The sequence below is a fragment of the Xiphophorus hellerii genome, chromosome 2, assembly GCF_003331165.1.
Source record: "Xiphophorus hellerii strain 12219 chromosome 2, Xiphophorus_hellerii-4.1, whole genome shotgun sequence".
NCBI classification, from domain to species: domain Eukaryota; kingdom Metazoa; phylum Chordata; class Actinopteri; order Cyprinodontiformes; family Poeciliidae; genus Xiphophorus; species Xiphophorus hellerii.
In genome coordinates, this window is record NC_045673.1 from 29303653 (window position 1) to 29319471 (window position 15819).

Genomic DNA, 15819 nt, shown 5'->3' on the forward strand with positions numbered 1-15819 from the left:
ATGGATCAGATCAATTTCTTTTTAACTAGTTAGTTAAAAAAAAAGTTGTCATTCATCTCAGAAAACGTTTTGGCAAAATGATTAAAGAAACAGAAACATGGTGTATGGTAACTTGGTGAAACCAAAGTACATGTTCAGTATTTGGAATACAAATAAGCAAAACTGAGATAAAGCAAAAGGTCTGGGGCTGTTTCTGGGTTTTACATGTTTGGGTTTAACAGCTGATGACAAGTGGAGCTCATCAAGTATAACTGTTGAAAATACATTTCTCAATTGCGCTGTTTCCATTATATAAAAACCCTAACTAAAATCACAAATTAATAAGTTTGTTCACTCTATAAATCATTAAAAAAATACATCCTCCTACCACTTCCTGTCGTCTTCTTCCTCTTTTCCGCCGGTAGTAACATCCGGTTGTTGATCACGGACTCCCGTAACTCCAGTTTTGCGAAAATCCACTAATTTCGATGCAGCTTAAAAACTGCTTCATCCCAGTACGATCATTTTGGTAAAAACAAAAAACAAAAACAAAAAAACGTGAGTTTTTGCAAAATTAGCAAGTTTCTATTAAATGGGTGTATTTTCTTAAGTACAGTTTGCTCTATTATGGTCAATGGAAACAGCTAGAGACCCAACAAACTTACTGCTCCACTTAATATACTATATATTTATTAGAAATTCCTTTGGGTTTATTATTTCAAATGTAATGGACGCGGAGACGGAAGAGAAGCAGTTTATTCATGTGTTGTTTACGTCACACCGCACTGTGTGTGTCCTGTCCTGTGTCTTGGCGAGATCTTTACAAGCTGGACTGGTTTAGCTTAAAAAATGTTCAATAAAAATCATGTTAAAGAAACGAACAAACAACAGCAACAACAAAAAAGGTGTTTTTTCTACTGGAGTGTAAGAGTGGCATATCTGGTTTAGCGTCTCCACCTGCGGCAGCTCCCACAGGTGGAAGGGGGCAGAGTTAGAGCAGAGTTTCTCAGGAAACACCTCCCACGGATGGGGGCGGACAGAGTTGCAGCCGGGACGCTCCTGCAAACTTTTTTTTGTTTTTTTTGTTCTCCCCATCTGAAACATTCCAGCACAGCGTAGTCAGTGAGCGTCCTGCCATGCTGCTGGGACTGTAGCGCGTTTTCGGATCGCCGGGACCGTCTTGGCTGGCCGTCTCCCCGTCTGTTCCCTCTCGCGTTCCAGAGTCATGGCTCCGTTTGGAAAGAACTTCCTGAAAGCTCGACTCAAGAACAGGTAACTTGATGATGAGATGGTCGGAGGGTTACTTGAAACCGGCCAAGCGCGAGTTCTGCTGTGCAGAGAGAAGGCGCTCCTGTGCGCGGAGCCGGATTACGCAGCGCGCGCGGTGCGCGTCGGATTTGTGCAGCTTCAGGAACAAAGCGGGTTAAGCTGCTGTTCATGTGCACCTTAGGAAGCAATATAACTGAGTGAAACAGATGTATTTAATCCCGTTTATGACACATTATAAACCTCTGAGGATTAGACTGTAATGTTGACTCCAACCCGCAGATTTGACTGTAAATCCTGAGGTGTGTGTGTAACATTTTTATTGGAAATAGCAGGAGAAAAGCAGGAGCTCTGACACAATTGGAGAGGGATTGGGATGAGGGATGGCTTAGTTTTGCTGATTTTGTTGTCACCGCAGCATTAATGCTTGAACTTTAGCGGTGGCTCTCATTCCTCAGAAATGATAGTTCATGATCTTACCTTTGACCTTTCCCCGCTCCGTAATTAACAGCAACCTTTTCTGTCAAAACTGTATATAGAAAATATGTTTCAGCTTCTGCAGTGCAGCATGAAACATTCTTTTTTTTAATTCAGTTTTCTGTAGCAGTTTGGAAAACACCCATCTTAAACCTTTGATCCATCTCTCTTCTGGCAGAGGGCCAGTCGTGTGTCTTGAAGTTGCAAAGATAAGGTTTGATAAGGTTTGCTCAGTGGTAACTTCTGTGTGGTCGGATGAGAGAGCGACGTCAGTTTTTCTTGCACTGTATTTTAATGTTCAGCAGTGGTTAAATTCTAACATTTCGTAATTATCTTGGAAAAATGCTCATCGGAACTGAACAGAAGACGTTGGTTCAGTCAGTTCTTCGTTTTTTACAGTGTTGCGCAGAGAACTGCGAGGCTGATATGTTGCATCATTTTTGAGAAAAGTTTCTGTCTTGGAGCAAGAATTCAAGTGTGTATCCAGTAGTATTTAGCAGTAGTTAGCTTAGCCACAGTAGAACTTCTAATATCAGACTTGCTTAGCAATCTGAGCTAGTAGTACTGATGTAGCAGTTGGATTAATCAATAGCAATTTTGCTTACTTGATTTTTTTGGTGTCAGTATTTATTAAAAATGAGACAGTGCAACATTAACAAACAGGATTAAAGTCAGAAAACGGTCTTTGTAGCCTGAAGCCATTATGCTAGCTTAAATTTAAAAAAGAGAGAAACAGTAAATTGACCAGCACACAAAGGTTCAGACCAGTTACAAATATGTTATATTATACATTATGGTTTGCTGTTGTTAGTATTTTTTGTATTTGTGTTAAAATTAAGCATTTTTTTCTTATTAGTTGAATGCTAACCAAAGAGCTAATGCTATCAACGCCAATATGTGTAATAAGACTTTTACTGACAAACAATTTAGAAAGCAACATTTCAAAATAATATACATCATTATATTATATATAATACATATTTTCTTATTGCCTTTGTCCCCATAAAGTGTAAAAAATGATTATAGCTACCACTTCTAAGTGCTAACTACTTAGCAGGTTTTAGGCTAATGTTAGCTTAAGTGAACAGACTTTTTCTGTAGTGTAAACTAAAGTTGCTAACACAATCTATAAACAATGACGTTATTATACAGCCCATTTCATCGTCTATTGTATGTTAATCTGTGAATATCAGTGAAGTCTGATTTTTGCTGACCTATTTTTTCCATCACTGAGGTTTGGCTCATCCACAAAATATTATTAGTATTTAATTTACCTTTGGGATCAAAGTACTTTTGAATTTGAAATATCTGCAGACTCCACACATCCTGGACACAAACTGTTTGAGGTTGGTGCCATTTGCAAAAACCAACTTCCACAAGCGCACAAACTAGTCAAATAATGCTGATTCTGATTCCAGTTCAAGTGAGGCCTTCTCAAGTCTCTTTTTAACCCAACGTCCCAAAAGTGCAAACCTCAGCGTTTAGGCTAAAGAAAATAACGCAGCAGTTTATTTTGTTTGTGGGTCGTCATTCAAACTCTTCTAGAATCTGTTCTGGCAAGACAGATTCTAAGAGATGGGGAGTGAATTTCCATTAGCTCTACTTATCAGAAACTTTAATCACCACCAAAGTCAACAAAGATATAAAGCGGGCTATTATGTTTAATTGCCACTAAACGCTTTGACAGTGGCACCATCACTAGACTGGATTTGTTTTTCTATATCTTCAATCTCTCCACAGCCTTTGATAACTTCAGACAGTCAGACTAAAGTCGTCTCTGGTCGCCGTCTTACGCTGGTGTGTCTGCCGCTCGGTGTGCGAGTGTGTGTGCTTTGCTCGGTAATTACAATTGTAGCACCTATAATTATGTGAAGCGTGTAGATCTGCAGATATGTCAGACGTTTGATTACAGAGACCGGCTCAAACTCGCACCGAGATGCTGAGCCGAGCTGTGAAACATTAAAACTTGTCAGAGGATGAAGTGCGTTGGCTTAGATTCGCTCAGCCTCTTTGTAGCTGACAGGAGAGTCTTTGGCGTTTTGCAGAGAGCGTATTCTGAATTGGTTGCCATCCAACATAAAAACAAAACAACTAAATGTCTTCAATCAATCAGTTCTCAGCAGTTGATTTCCTTTGAATTGTTAAGCTGCTTGTTTAACAATCCTGCTTATCAGTTCCAGAGATTTTGGCTTTAGAACGTATCCAAAATGGCGTCATATCTAAAATATGGTTCCATTTTACCCCCCAAAAAGACTAAATTAGTGCCTGTTGCAACATGTTCAGAACATTAATAAAAAAGAACATCCTCAAGCAGTTTTGTACCAATGTAAAGTGTTTAATACCTACCAGGCATCGTCAAACTCCTCTACGTCCTGGTTATTGTAATGTTAGCACCATGAATAATCTTCATCTCATATTAACATTTCCAGTCATATTCAGTAAATTAGAATATGTTTTCCGATGAGGCTGGTTTGCCAAGATATTAAACATACTTTCATCAGACCCAAAGGCTGATCTTGCCAGCCAGTGAGAAATGTGGCTAAAAGCAGCTGGTGTTACTGTTCAGCCCACTGCCGTACCCAAGGCCAGTTAGCTGCCAAAACAGCTCAGCATTTACAAATCAGCTCACAGAAGCTAAAAAATAAAAAGACGCTAATTTGCACTGGGTGAATCAGGGGAAGCAATTTATCTTTCATCCAAGGAGAACCTAATTTGGTGTTTCAGAGATGAGGAGGGGAGCGAAGCAGGTTGGGTGGCGGGGGAGAGGGCTCACAGAGGAGAGGGTTTGTGTTGTGTCTCTGCTCAGAGATGCCTATCACAGTGGGAGTCATCTCAGAGATGGACACATCCAGATAGAGACGCGATGTTATTTCCTCCTCCATCCCTCATCCTCGCTCAGATAAGAACGACAGGAAGCCCCTTCTGTCCAGAAGTTGATTGTTCCTGTCCTGCTTTTCTTTTTTTTCCTTTTGTCTCTGGTTTGTTTCCCTTTAATATTCATAGAAAACATCAACACATAAGTTAAAGAAAACTGGGCATAATCTTATCCTTGGCAAGTCATGTAATTGCAGACTTGTACTGTGTTCATGACGTTTTGGGGGGGGGTAGAAATATTTGAAAGTGTTTTTGTTTCTACTTTCTCTCACTCCCAAAAAAATCTATTGTATATAAGCAATTGCATATAAACACTTGAATTAATATTTGCTTTAATGTCCAAAAAAAATGTTAGCATGTAATTTTGATTTTAAGCAAAGTAGTGATTTTGCTGCAAGGCACTTCAGATTGTAGTTATATGTTTTTATGACTTTAAGGTTGTAAGTTGCACAATAATCAAATGGTGGATTAAGAATATTTAAAATAAATAATTTGAAGTCTCAAACCTTTAGGAAAAGCTTGGTTCTTGGTTGGATGTAAACCTTTGTCTTGATCTATTTCTTTAATGCTTAATACCCATATTTGTTTTGGGTGGAACTTCATTAGATGTTCTTGTAATAAACGTTTCACATAACTGGATGAAGAAAAAATGGCCAAAGCTAATTTGATTGGTCCAGAAAAGGCCAGTGAGAGAGTTTTGGTTTGGTTGTGTATTAAGATTCACTCAAGATTAATTTTCATAATGTTACTTAGCATCATCAGACGTCTGACAACATTCTACAAGTAAACACATTTTACTGAAGTAGAGTTTTTTTTTTAAGGTAGTTTGAATGATGAAGTTTAGCCTAATGGTCCAATTTTCAAATATTCAAACAGCAAGAGGATAACTGTAATTCTTTTATTAAATCCAGAAAATCTATCTAGAATGACTGTTTACAAACCTTCTGTTTCCCCAGACTTCTTCTTCTCTGATGTAATGACACTGACATTTGTAGGTTTGAATAAAATGGCTCCTATTACACATTGACATTTGTAACAAACATTCACGTCCAGCTCAGAAGGAAATTCAATATCTTTATTGATCTCTCAGCTTTCCATCCAGCACCATAATGAGCTGTTTGAACTAAAACATACATTACTGCTGACGTTTCATGTTAATCTATACTTTTGGCTGCCACTGGAGATAAAGATGGCCTGAAAGGCTGTGAAGACGTAGAGTTGAGGTAAATAGATGTTCGGTTTCGGTGCTTCTATACACAAATCAGCAAAATAGTTAAGAAAAGTGCTGACTGAAAATTCAAAAGAACATCATCGCATTTTAAAGCTGGCAAACCCGGGGTCAGAGTTTATGCAATAAACAGCAACATAAACATAGTCCAAGGTCCAAAATCCAGGCCATAAATGTAGGGAAGTTGATAAGATTTAATCCAGAGAGACTGAAAGAACCAGTGAGAAATATAAGACGGGTAGAGATAGATCCGCCATACAGAACTCTATTAGAAATATCCATCAGGTCAGAGAGGGACTGGTGAACGCAGCTTGTCATACCACCCGAATGATGTTCAACTTTTATTTAAATGTCATCCAATATAGCTTTTATCAAGTGTGACTTTGATCATATTTCTTGGACTTTAAAATGCACTAATGACATAGGAGACTCATTGCCACTGTGGCATTATCTCACATTTTCTAACCTTAGTTGACGTGCAGAGACAGTGAAAGCTTGTGAGTTCTGTCATTTGCTGTGGCCTGTTAAAAACCACCTGCACGCAGTCGTCTGTGAAAACCTGCATCTGGCAAATTGCTGACACAACAGGGAATTAGAGTTGTTATTACGAGTGTTACGACTGACGGGACCATGCCACCGCAGTCTAGCTGCAAGGCAATCCTTCCACACTGAACCCCGCGTCCTGAATTCCTATAATTAAGAAGAGGTTTCCTCCCACATGTCTGATGTCTGCCGGTGCATCAGAGCTTCCAAGTTCAACCTGAGGTCAGATCGGTCTGCTCGGGTTTCTTGAATGCACTTTCTTGAGCTCCAACCAGTCCTGTGCCATTAGCTACTCGCCATCTGTCCTCACTGTGACGAGCTGTAGATGGACGGGGACATGGAGGTGAAGCGTCTCTCTAGTTCCGCATGCCATGCATTTGCTTTGAGTTTGTGTCAACATCCCTGACAGGATTATCTTTTATCAAGCAAAGGAGTTTGACCTATGAAGGCACCCTCATTTTCTGAATCCAGATCAGCATCTGAAGTGGCACAAAAAGTGTCAGCCCTTATCATAGTCTTTTTTGTGATGCAATCAGCCCACTGATGCATCCGCTGGTTGCGTGTGTTCTGGCATTCCTGACGACTGACTACAGTCTCATCAAAATGTTTGTTCTCATGCAACATTTTCTTCAAGAATGACATTCGTCATTTCACAGTGCTGCATCTTTGAAGTCTTACAGTGCATTCACACCACTTCTGTTTAGTCCACTTTAGTCAAACTCTAGTTCGTCTGCTTAGAAAGTCCGGTTCATTGGTGTACGTGTGAATGCGTAATCGAACTCTGGTCTACCTACAAATCTAGATCTCGGTTTGGTTGAAGTGAACTCTGCTGTGTTTCGAATGCATATCGTAAATGTCAAGCGGACCGGAGACCGCTCCAAACACAAGAAGAGGACATTCTGGCAATGCTGGGCATTCTGGGTAAATACAACCAAAAACAAACACGCAAGGCTAGCGCTAGCACAAGAAATGGCTTGTGATCTTTTGCCAAAGACAAAAGAGAAATCCTATATCCACTAAAATATGACACCACTCCATTTCTGTGTCCATTTCGTGATGAAAGAAGTTGTGCTCAGTGTCTTCAGAGACTTTTGTGTAGTTTCCTTCAGTGGTTTGTGATACAGCGCTATCAAAGTGGGAAAATAAACATGTTGCCCAAAGTGCAGCATTAAAGTGAACTGCAGCTGAAAGTGTAACAAATGTTTCAATTTGGTCCCCAATCAGACCAAATTGATTGTTTTCCCATCTGAGTCCCATCTGGACTTTCAAATGGGAAAACATCCATAACGTGCCAGTTCACTTTCATTTTACATATGAATGACACATTTTTTTGTATTTTAAACTATGACTTCTGCATACATTATCCAGCAATGACAAAAAACATTTTTTTCAAAAAGAGGCTTTTGACGAACTATTCAGTGTATACATAAAATGGAACAATATTCTTAAATAAATAAAAAAATTTAAAAAATCAAAACTCATGGGGAATTGTAGATTTTCAGTATTTTCACCTATTAACTCTATCGGCCAAAGCCTAGGGTAATTATATGAACCACACATCTCAGTGATGAGCCCCTGGCTGTTTACGCAGGGAAAAGTGAATATGTAATAGAAACAATCTATTAAATCCCTTCAAAGAGTAACTTTGTTAGTGGTGTAATTTAACTAGTCTGTTAAACTAATCCTTGTTTGGAATGTGGGGAATTTCAGAACATCCAAACGCATATTACTTCTCACTTTAATAGTTGATCCTAAGGCAATGTAGAAGCCAATGCAGCTTATTTTAAATAAGACACTTTAAAATAAGCTGTGATTTGAAAACCTGACTCCACAGATTGCATTTAAATTAACTTCCCTGACCTTGTCAAGCTACTAGCATGAAATTCAACAGGACAGCCACAACAACAAGTATTAGAAGTGGAATTTAACCTCGGTTATGTAAAAAGGCCAAGCCTTTTATATGATCACAAGACGTCCTAAGTCCACGAGTTATTGAAAAACCGCTTTACTTTTAATGACTCAGACAGGAAGCTAAAACCTAGCTGAACCAAACGTGAAGCTAGCAGCTAGATATAGGTAACAGCTAGCTGAAAATAACAGGAAGCTGAAGCTAAGAGCTTGAGCTTCAGTCAGGTGTAGCTAACAGGAAGCTAACAGCAAGCTGGAGCTAAGAGGAAGCTAGTAGCAAGCTACAGTCATCAGGAAGCGAACAGCTAAATAAAACCTGCAGCCAGCTGAGCCAAACTTGAAGAAAGCAGCTAGATAAAGGCAACAGAAAAAGCTAAAAGAAAGCTAACAGCAAGCTGAAGCAATCTTAAAGCACTCAGAGTACATAGAGTTATACAAATGAACATTTTATACTAAATGTGCTGAAAACAGAAACAGGAGAAACAAACTTTTCATGTTGTACTGATATAACCTCTACTTGTTCTAACAAGGTTATGGCATTAGTTTGACAGAATGATAAAAAAAAATTTAGGCAGTTTTTAAACTGATACTTCTCAAAACCCAGGTGCATCAAAAGGCTGGTAGGCGGTTAGCTCACATTGTGTAAGGTTTGATGAAGTGTGTTATTTGTAGTCTTTTACACATTAAACAGAAACTTATTCCTATTGTGGATCAAAAAGCAACATATTGGTCTCTGGTCTCTGAATGGCTGCGTTCTATCCAGACTAAAACCGCTGTGACGAGAGCTGCCACTAACTCATATTTCCCAAAGTGGAGCTGAGCTGAAAACATGTTGGCGCTGACCGATATGGAACCCATTCTTCCCCTCCCTCTGTGGTCAAACTGCAGCGGCAGGAAGTTGCCTGGGAGTCGGTGATTGTGGCCCAGGACAAACACAGGTGTTTCCCTGCTCTGCTGTCCCCTCTTCCTGTACAGCTGAGGCCTTGGATCACCCGCTTCAAAATACACAATTGTCTGTACAGTGTATTTATTTCACTGTTAATGACTGACCAGAGCAACATGTTTGTCACATATTTACACCTTAGTTTATTTATAGAAGTCTGGTAGAGCTGCTTTGTTCGTTCACTTCACTTCCATGTCCTTATGAAAAAATGACTAATTCCTTTGTGGTTTTCTTTTCTGAATTTTAAACTTATATTTTGTACTTCAAAAAGCACAAACATATGTGAGACGGTCTATTAAGGCCATTCTAAACAAAAAAAAAAAAAAAGAGTGAATTTCTGTTAAAAAACAAAAAGAAAATTTTAGATTAATCTCAGAAATTTTCTAGGAAAACAAGAACATTTCTGATCTTTAAAAGGGTTTGTTTTTTTCTAGAAAATTCCTGAGAATAATCTCAAAGATTTTTATTTTTAAATCGACTCCTCCTTTGTTTTCCACCGTAGCCCTAATACTCTATCGCCTATATGACTAATGGCAGACCTGCTGTGTTAGATTAGGTGTGGCTATTTGCTTCTACCCGCTGCTTCCTTCATTTTGCAGCGGTAGCATTAGTGGGGAATACAAACAGTGGGTGCATTTGTCACGCGAGACGTTTAGAAATGCCAGAGGCGGGTCGGGTTTGTGTTCCCTCAGGTATTTTCTTCTCCCCGATTTCCTGCGAAGGTTTGTGTAACCTTTAACTAGGCTTTAATACGCAATGTGCCACATTCCAGAGACTTGATTCAGTTGTAGTTTACACAGCACTTTGGTTATGTTTTTATGTTGTGCTGCAACCAAAACACTGTGGTATAAAGTTTAATACCTGCTAAATGGGAGATAACTTGTAGGCTCCATTCTGAAAGGACTATTTTATCTCTGTAAGATATGACACAATGGATATCTGTATCATCTTTATTCTCTCCTGCTGTTCAGTGAGTGGCAAAAGTTGAGATGAAGCAGATACTATCCATCATCAGATTATTCATAACTATGGCGGCCAACAGGTGCAAACACACAACAAGCTTCAAAATGTGATGCAAACACATGACTAATGGAAACTCCAAAACACGAAAAGCAAATGCAACAGCAAACTGCTGCAATAACAGAAAAAAGAAGCAAAAGGAAAAATGACGCAAACTACAAGAGCGACAGCAAGTATAAAACACTTGCAAACTCGCTCTGCGAAACGGAAGTGCTCCAGACCACTAGAGGGAGTCGATCACCAAATCACATGGGATCAGACCCGTCATGATTTATACGGGATGTCCAGAAGAAAGAAAATCGCTCTACACTTCTTTGGCAAACTCTTTTGCAGTATTGTAGAATATTGTATATTGTAGCATATTTAGGAATGTAAATATGCTGCTACTCTAGACAGCCCCTAGTGGTCTGGAGGACTTCCATTTTGTGGAGTGACTTTGCAGCATTTTACACTTCCTGTTTTTGCTATTTGCTAGATTTATTTCTTACTTTTACTTTTTCTAACTTACTTCCATTTCCTGTGGTTGGAGCATTTCTCCGTTGCATTTGTTTCGTTGTCTGTAAGGTTTTCGATTCTGTTTTCACATCAGCTCGTTATGGAAGGACTTTTGTGATGTGCAAAAGTCAGGAGACATTCCCCACAAACTAGCAGTGTACTTTTAACGAAAGCAGATTCTACAAGGTGTTTGACACTGGCAGTGAATGCAAATGTATTTCTCACTGTTCAGATCAAAAATCAGTTGAGATTTGTGTATGGAAAGTGGAGAGTGCCAAATTACAATAAAAGAAATAATTCTTAAAATGCGGATGGGATGTGTGAAGTGGACTTTTAAAATTAATTCACAATGTGCTGCAGCACAGGGACATGAAATAATTTAACTCGTGAAATAATTATATCCAGATTTTAAAATGAAATCAGAAAAGTTTTATTGCACCACTTATGATTTTACATTTAATCAGTTATTTCTGTATTTATTGCATCATTTATTTTTAATACATTAAGGACACAGTTAAGTAATTATTTCTTAAGTTATTTATTTATTGTAATCTGGCACTTTTCACTCTCCATATGTCTAGTAAAGACACAAAATTAAAAAAAAGGTCAAGAGGTTTGAAAATACTTACAAGACCTTGGAAATTATGTAATATGTAGTATTTAGTGTTTGCAATGAAAAGGTACCAATCATTTGATAGTCAAGCTGAACCCTCTTCAGTTTCTTTCTTTTTTTTTTTTTTTTTTACTATTTTTCATTTTAAAAACAAGACAAACGCGGCCATAGGGCAAAATATATAAAAGTAAACACCAAACCCAGCAGATGATAAGTTGATGTCATTCAGTTTTACTAGTTGAAACACAGTGTGTGAACCTTTTCCAAGTGAAACTTAACATTAGACAGCACATTAATTTGATTTACTGATGCTAACAGGCTCTCGAATTGACATCGACCAGGTTGCCAAAGTATAACAATATTTCTTCAAACCACAAAATTAGCCCCAGGTTGAGGGCCACAGTTGGAGTTCATGTTTTTGTCTTTCAGTGACATTATGCAAATGATCTTTCTGTGATTAGGTTGGGACTGTAGCTGCAGGAGAATTATGAGTCATTTCGCTTTTGTTTTCAGGGGCTTTTGCTCAAAATGAAACAGGATCTTGGCAGACAATAACAGACTTCCGATAAATCACATCATCTTCAAAAAAAAACAAAAAAAATCCAAACCTGTCATCTTCAGAGCAAACTGATAACTTTATGCTTCCCTCTTTATCTTCAAATAAGATTGAAATGTTTGGCTACGTTATCTACTGTGGCTGTCTGCATGTCCTTTAATGAGTGGATATTAGGGCCGGCATATTACCGGTGCTCCATTAGGCTGGTAAAAGATGGACATCAACAGCCCATCAGTGGTCAATTTTTGAACAAGTTTTATAATGCAGACAAAACCCTAATGAGGGCCTTGGGTTAAATAGCTCAGAACCAAATGATCATCTCTGATGACTAAGATGATGAGTAACAGCCTAATAGAATCAAGCAGGGAAGCACAAAATGACTGAATCCAGTTTTATGCTCACTGGCCTAATGGAAAAGCATCAGTGTAGCATTGAGTCATGAAAAGAGGTGGAATGGTGTTATATTTAAATTTCATTCAAGGCTATATTGTTGGAACCACTGCTTTAAGAGGCTCTATCAGGCATTTTTATTTAGGAAATGGTTGTCATGTTATCCAGTGGGGTCTTGCTGTCAAATGTTGCCTTGTTCTATAAACTGTGTATGTAATGATGCATCCAGTTTGCAACAAGAACACAAAATAATGCTTAAAAACATTTGGGGAAAACTAAAGTTATGTTTATATTGAATTTTCCGCTGTCCGTTGCATTGGATAGTAGCGGAGGCTCCAGCAGTCAGTAGCTGTGTTTCCGTTCACCATATAACTACACAATTTGACATTTCAAAAATTAAATTTGCTTAATGGAAACATGCTAATATAAAAAAAAACTCTTAATTTTGATGAAACGTTTTGGCGCTAGGATGAGGTGGTTTCACACAAGTGATGATGGCGTGGCGCGGTTTCTATTGACATTGTGTGAGCAATGTGATTTTAATTGTGTTTTTTATTTAATGCAAACATCGCAATTGCAAAATGTATTTATTTATTTTTTACATCAGTGGGATACTGACAAAGTTTTGGAGGTGGAAAGACAGTTACTGGGCAAAAGACAGAGTGGACATTGAACAGGTCACCAGTTCATCACCGGACAACAGCAAGAACAATAGCTATGTTTTCATCCATGTTTTTTATGTGCAAGTGTTGCATTAGAGAAGGTTGATGAAAATGGCAAAGTTTGAAATAGCTTCCTCAAATTTGCAAAAACGTTTGTATGCTGGCCTGAGGTGTTTTTTTGTTTTTGTTTATTTTTTGTAGCTTTTCCGGAAAAAGAGTTAATGCGCAAAATTGGGAGATGGAAACACATTTTCCAAGTAATTTCTGATGTAGCAAACTGTTCCAACCACTTTCCCTGCAGTAGAGGAACGAAACTCAAAAAATATTCAAGTCCAAACCTCCAGTACAAAGGAAAGGACTGTCAGCCTGGGATGGCCAGTGAGAGACACTCCAGTCTGGGATGGGAGATTGTCATTGAGATTTGTGGTCCATGCTAGTTTGCGACCTCAACATTTTGTCAAAGAATCAGAAGAAGTCTTGTTTTTAAAAAATATTTGAATTTGAATGTTGATAGTAGACTCCCCTGTACAATAGACAAATAGCTTTACATTCAGTCAATCATAATCCAAGAATCAAGAATTACATTCCCGACTCCAGCGTCTCTCTGCCTGGCTTTCTAACCAAACCGCCACGCAAAGATTTAGAGCGGAGCGGCAAAAACAAAGGAGGTGGATTAGCAGAACTTGCTAGCACCCAGGACATGTTACTGAGGAATGTTGTCTCTGGTGTCCAAAAACTGAGCTGGTAGCTTGTCATGTCTTGAGACCAGCATTCAGTCAGAGTTCTCATTTCAGGGTCCTGGAGGGAGATTTTATTAAAACCACACTTTCAAAAAGATTAAACTTACATAAACAATCACGACAGGGCTTCAAATTGCATTATGAATGCAATTCCACAGTGAACTCTGATATTTATATAAATGTCACAGCGAATTAGACATCAAAGTCTGCTGTCAAAACTACCATGACAAAAGGACTTAGCAAAAGCTACAGTAGGTGAAAGTGGATGCAAAGAACTTCCAAACATGTCGTTCCAAAGCCACAATTGTGAACATTGTTTTTCTTTCTCTCTTTCGCCCAGGACGAAACATACTGATCCTGTGGTCGGGAAGGAGATTCAAGTTACTGTCTGCAATGAGGAGAAGGTCGTCTGCGGAGTTACAAAGCACACAACATGCACAGATATGATTCAGGCGTTACTGGAGGACCACAAGTCTCTTCCGGAGAGCAAAAGGCTCCTGGACGGGGAGCCCAAAGACTTCTGTCTTGTGGAGCGCTGGAGAGGGTTCGAACGGGCCTTGCCACCTCTCACCAGAATCCTGAGACTTTGGTACGCTTGGGGCGATGAGAAACCCTTCATCCAGTTTGTTTTGGTGAAAACAAGCGATTTCGTTCCGCAGACGGCGAAGAAGGGTGCGAAGTCCAAGGGAGCCAGGCCGAAGCGATGGGAGTTCGGTCGGGCTCAGCGCGCCCAGCCTCTGCCGGCAGACAAGCAAAAGCGCATGGTGAGGAAGGCTTTCCGGAAGCTCGAGCAACTTCACAACGAAAACAGGAACTCCCCAGGTGCCGAGGAGGTGGAACGGATGGTGCAGCTCATCCTCCACCAGGACCACACCATCAGAGAGCAGATCCAGCGCATGAGGGAGGTGGACTCGGAGCTCGAGTGTTTCCAGTACCGACCGCGAGACGACTCAGAGAGTCTCTCGGACCAGGCCTGTGGCTTGAGTTTGGCAGTAAACAGCGAGGAGCAGCTGGAGAAGTACTTTTACGCCTGCGACGGCATCGAGCAGCTGGAAACGCAGGTCCAGCAGCACAAGGACTTCATCCTCCAGCTGTCCCGGGAGATCGACGGCGAGTTGAGGAAGTTCGGCCTCCCTCCTGTTCCGGAAGAGGAAGGCGAGCAGAAAGGGGCGGCCTCCGCTACGTCCCTTTCTGAAACCAATGATTCCTTCTACAAAGCAGAAGTTGAGAGACTACAGGATGAACTGAAGCGCAGCCTCTTCAGCGGAGTGACTCTGCAGAACCAAGTTGCAGAAATGGACAAGCAGCTCATGTACGTGGACGGTTCGCTGATGGCCAAGGACCAGGAATGTTGGCAGCTAGCTACCCAGCTTAACTCCCTACAAATCATGGACAGCATGGAGGGAACTAAGCTCAGCCTCGTCCTCCTCAAACACGAGCCTGAGGACAGCCTGACCCGAGCGGTAAAACTCAAACCCAGCCCGTCGCCGGCGGACGCCACAGACACGGACTCTGACACGGGGATTAGCTCCACCCACAGCCAGGACTCGCTGTCGCCGTGTCTCGACTTCCCTCCCCCGCTTGATACAGATGTTTAGAGACGCTGCGTAACACCCCAGTCGCAGGTTTTGCTTCTCACATGTCATCTGTAGGGTTGAACCTTCCAGCTATGTACAGTACATTTACTTTCAGCAAAAAAGAAAAACTGGCTTCTTGCTTTTCTAGAGAGATATATTTATTGTTTGTTGTTGTTTTTTTGCTGTACATACACTGGGTTTAAAAAAATTCAAAACTTTCCTGTTTCAATGTCAGGTTTTTTTGTGAAATAAATCACTTTTTCCAGCTTCAATGTGATGTTCTGTAATATTTAACAAAGTAAATTAGTAAAAACGTCCAAATTGTTGCTGTTTAAACCTGCAAAAGGGCAGTATTATTACAAAAATCAACTTTATATCATGTTATAAATCCTTCATCAAAAACTTACTCCATGCCATTCTCCATGGCAACCATTCAGCGGTGCAAAACGCTTATTTCACAGTGAAACGCTATTAAAAACTTTGCGTTTTGAATTGGTCTAATAGTGTCCAAACCTTCTGCCACATGAGCCACAATCATCAAAGTAAAA

The 15819-nt window shown here is 39.9% G+C and overlaps 1 protein-coding gene across 1 annotated transcript; it reads left to right on the forward strand.

Moving 5' to 3' along the window:
* Positions 1 to 1046: 1046 nt before the first annotated feature.
* rassf9 (Ras association domain family member 9) lies at positions 1047 to 15543 on the forward strand. Its single transcript, XM_032549209.1, has 2 exons — positions 1047 to 1251; positions 14035 to 15543. The coding sequence occupies exons 1-2, from the start codon at positions 1205 to 1207 to the stop codon at positions 15290 to 15292; spliced, it is 1305 nt and encodes a 434-aa protein (XP_032405100.1). The 5' UTR covers positions 1047 to 1204; the 3' UTR covers positions 15293 to 15543.
* The last annotated feature ends 276 nt before the right edge of the window (positions 15544 to 15819 follow it).

Excerpts from the sequence above, each read along its gene's own strand:
- rassf9 (XM_032549209.1), top strand. The coding sequence starts at position 1,205 with ATGGCTCCGTTTGGAAAGAACTTCCTGAAAGCTCGACTCAAGAACAG. Across the intron at positions 1,252-14,034 it reads AAAGCTCGACTCAAGAACAG|GACGAAACATACTGATCCTG; the intron begins GTAACTTGATGA and ends TCTTTCGCCCAG.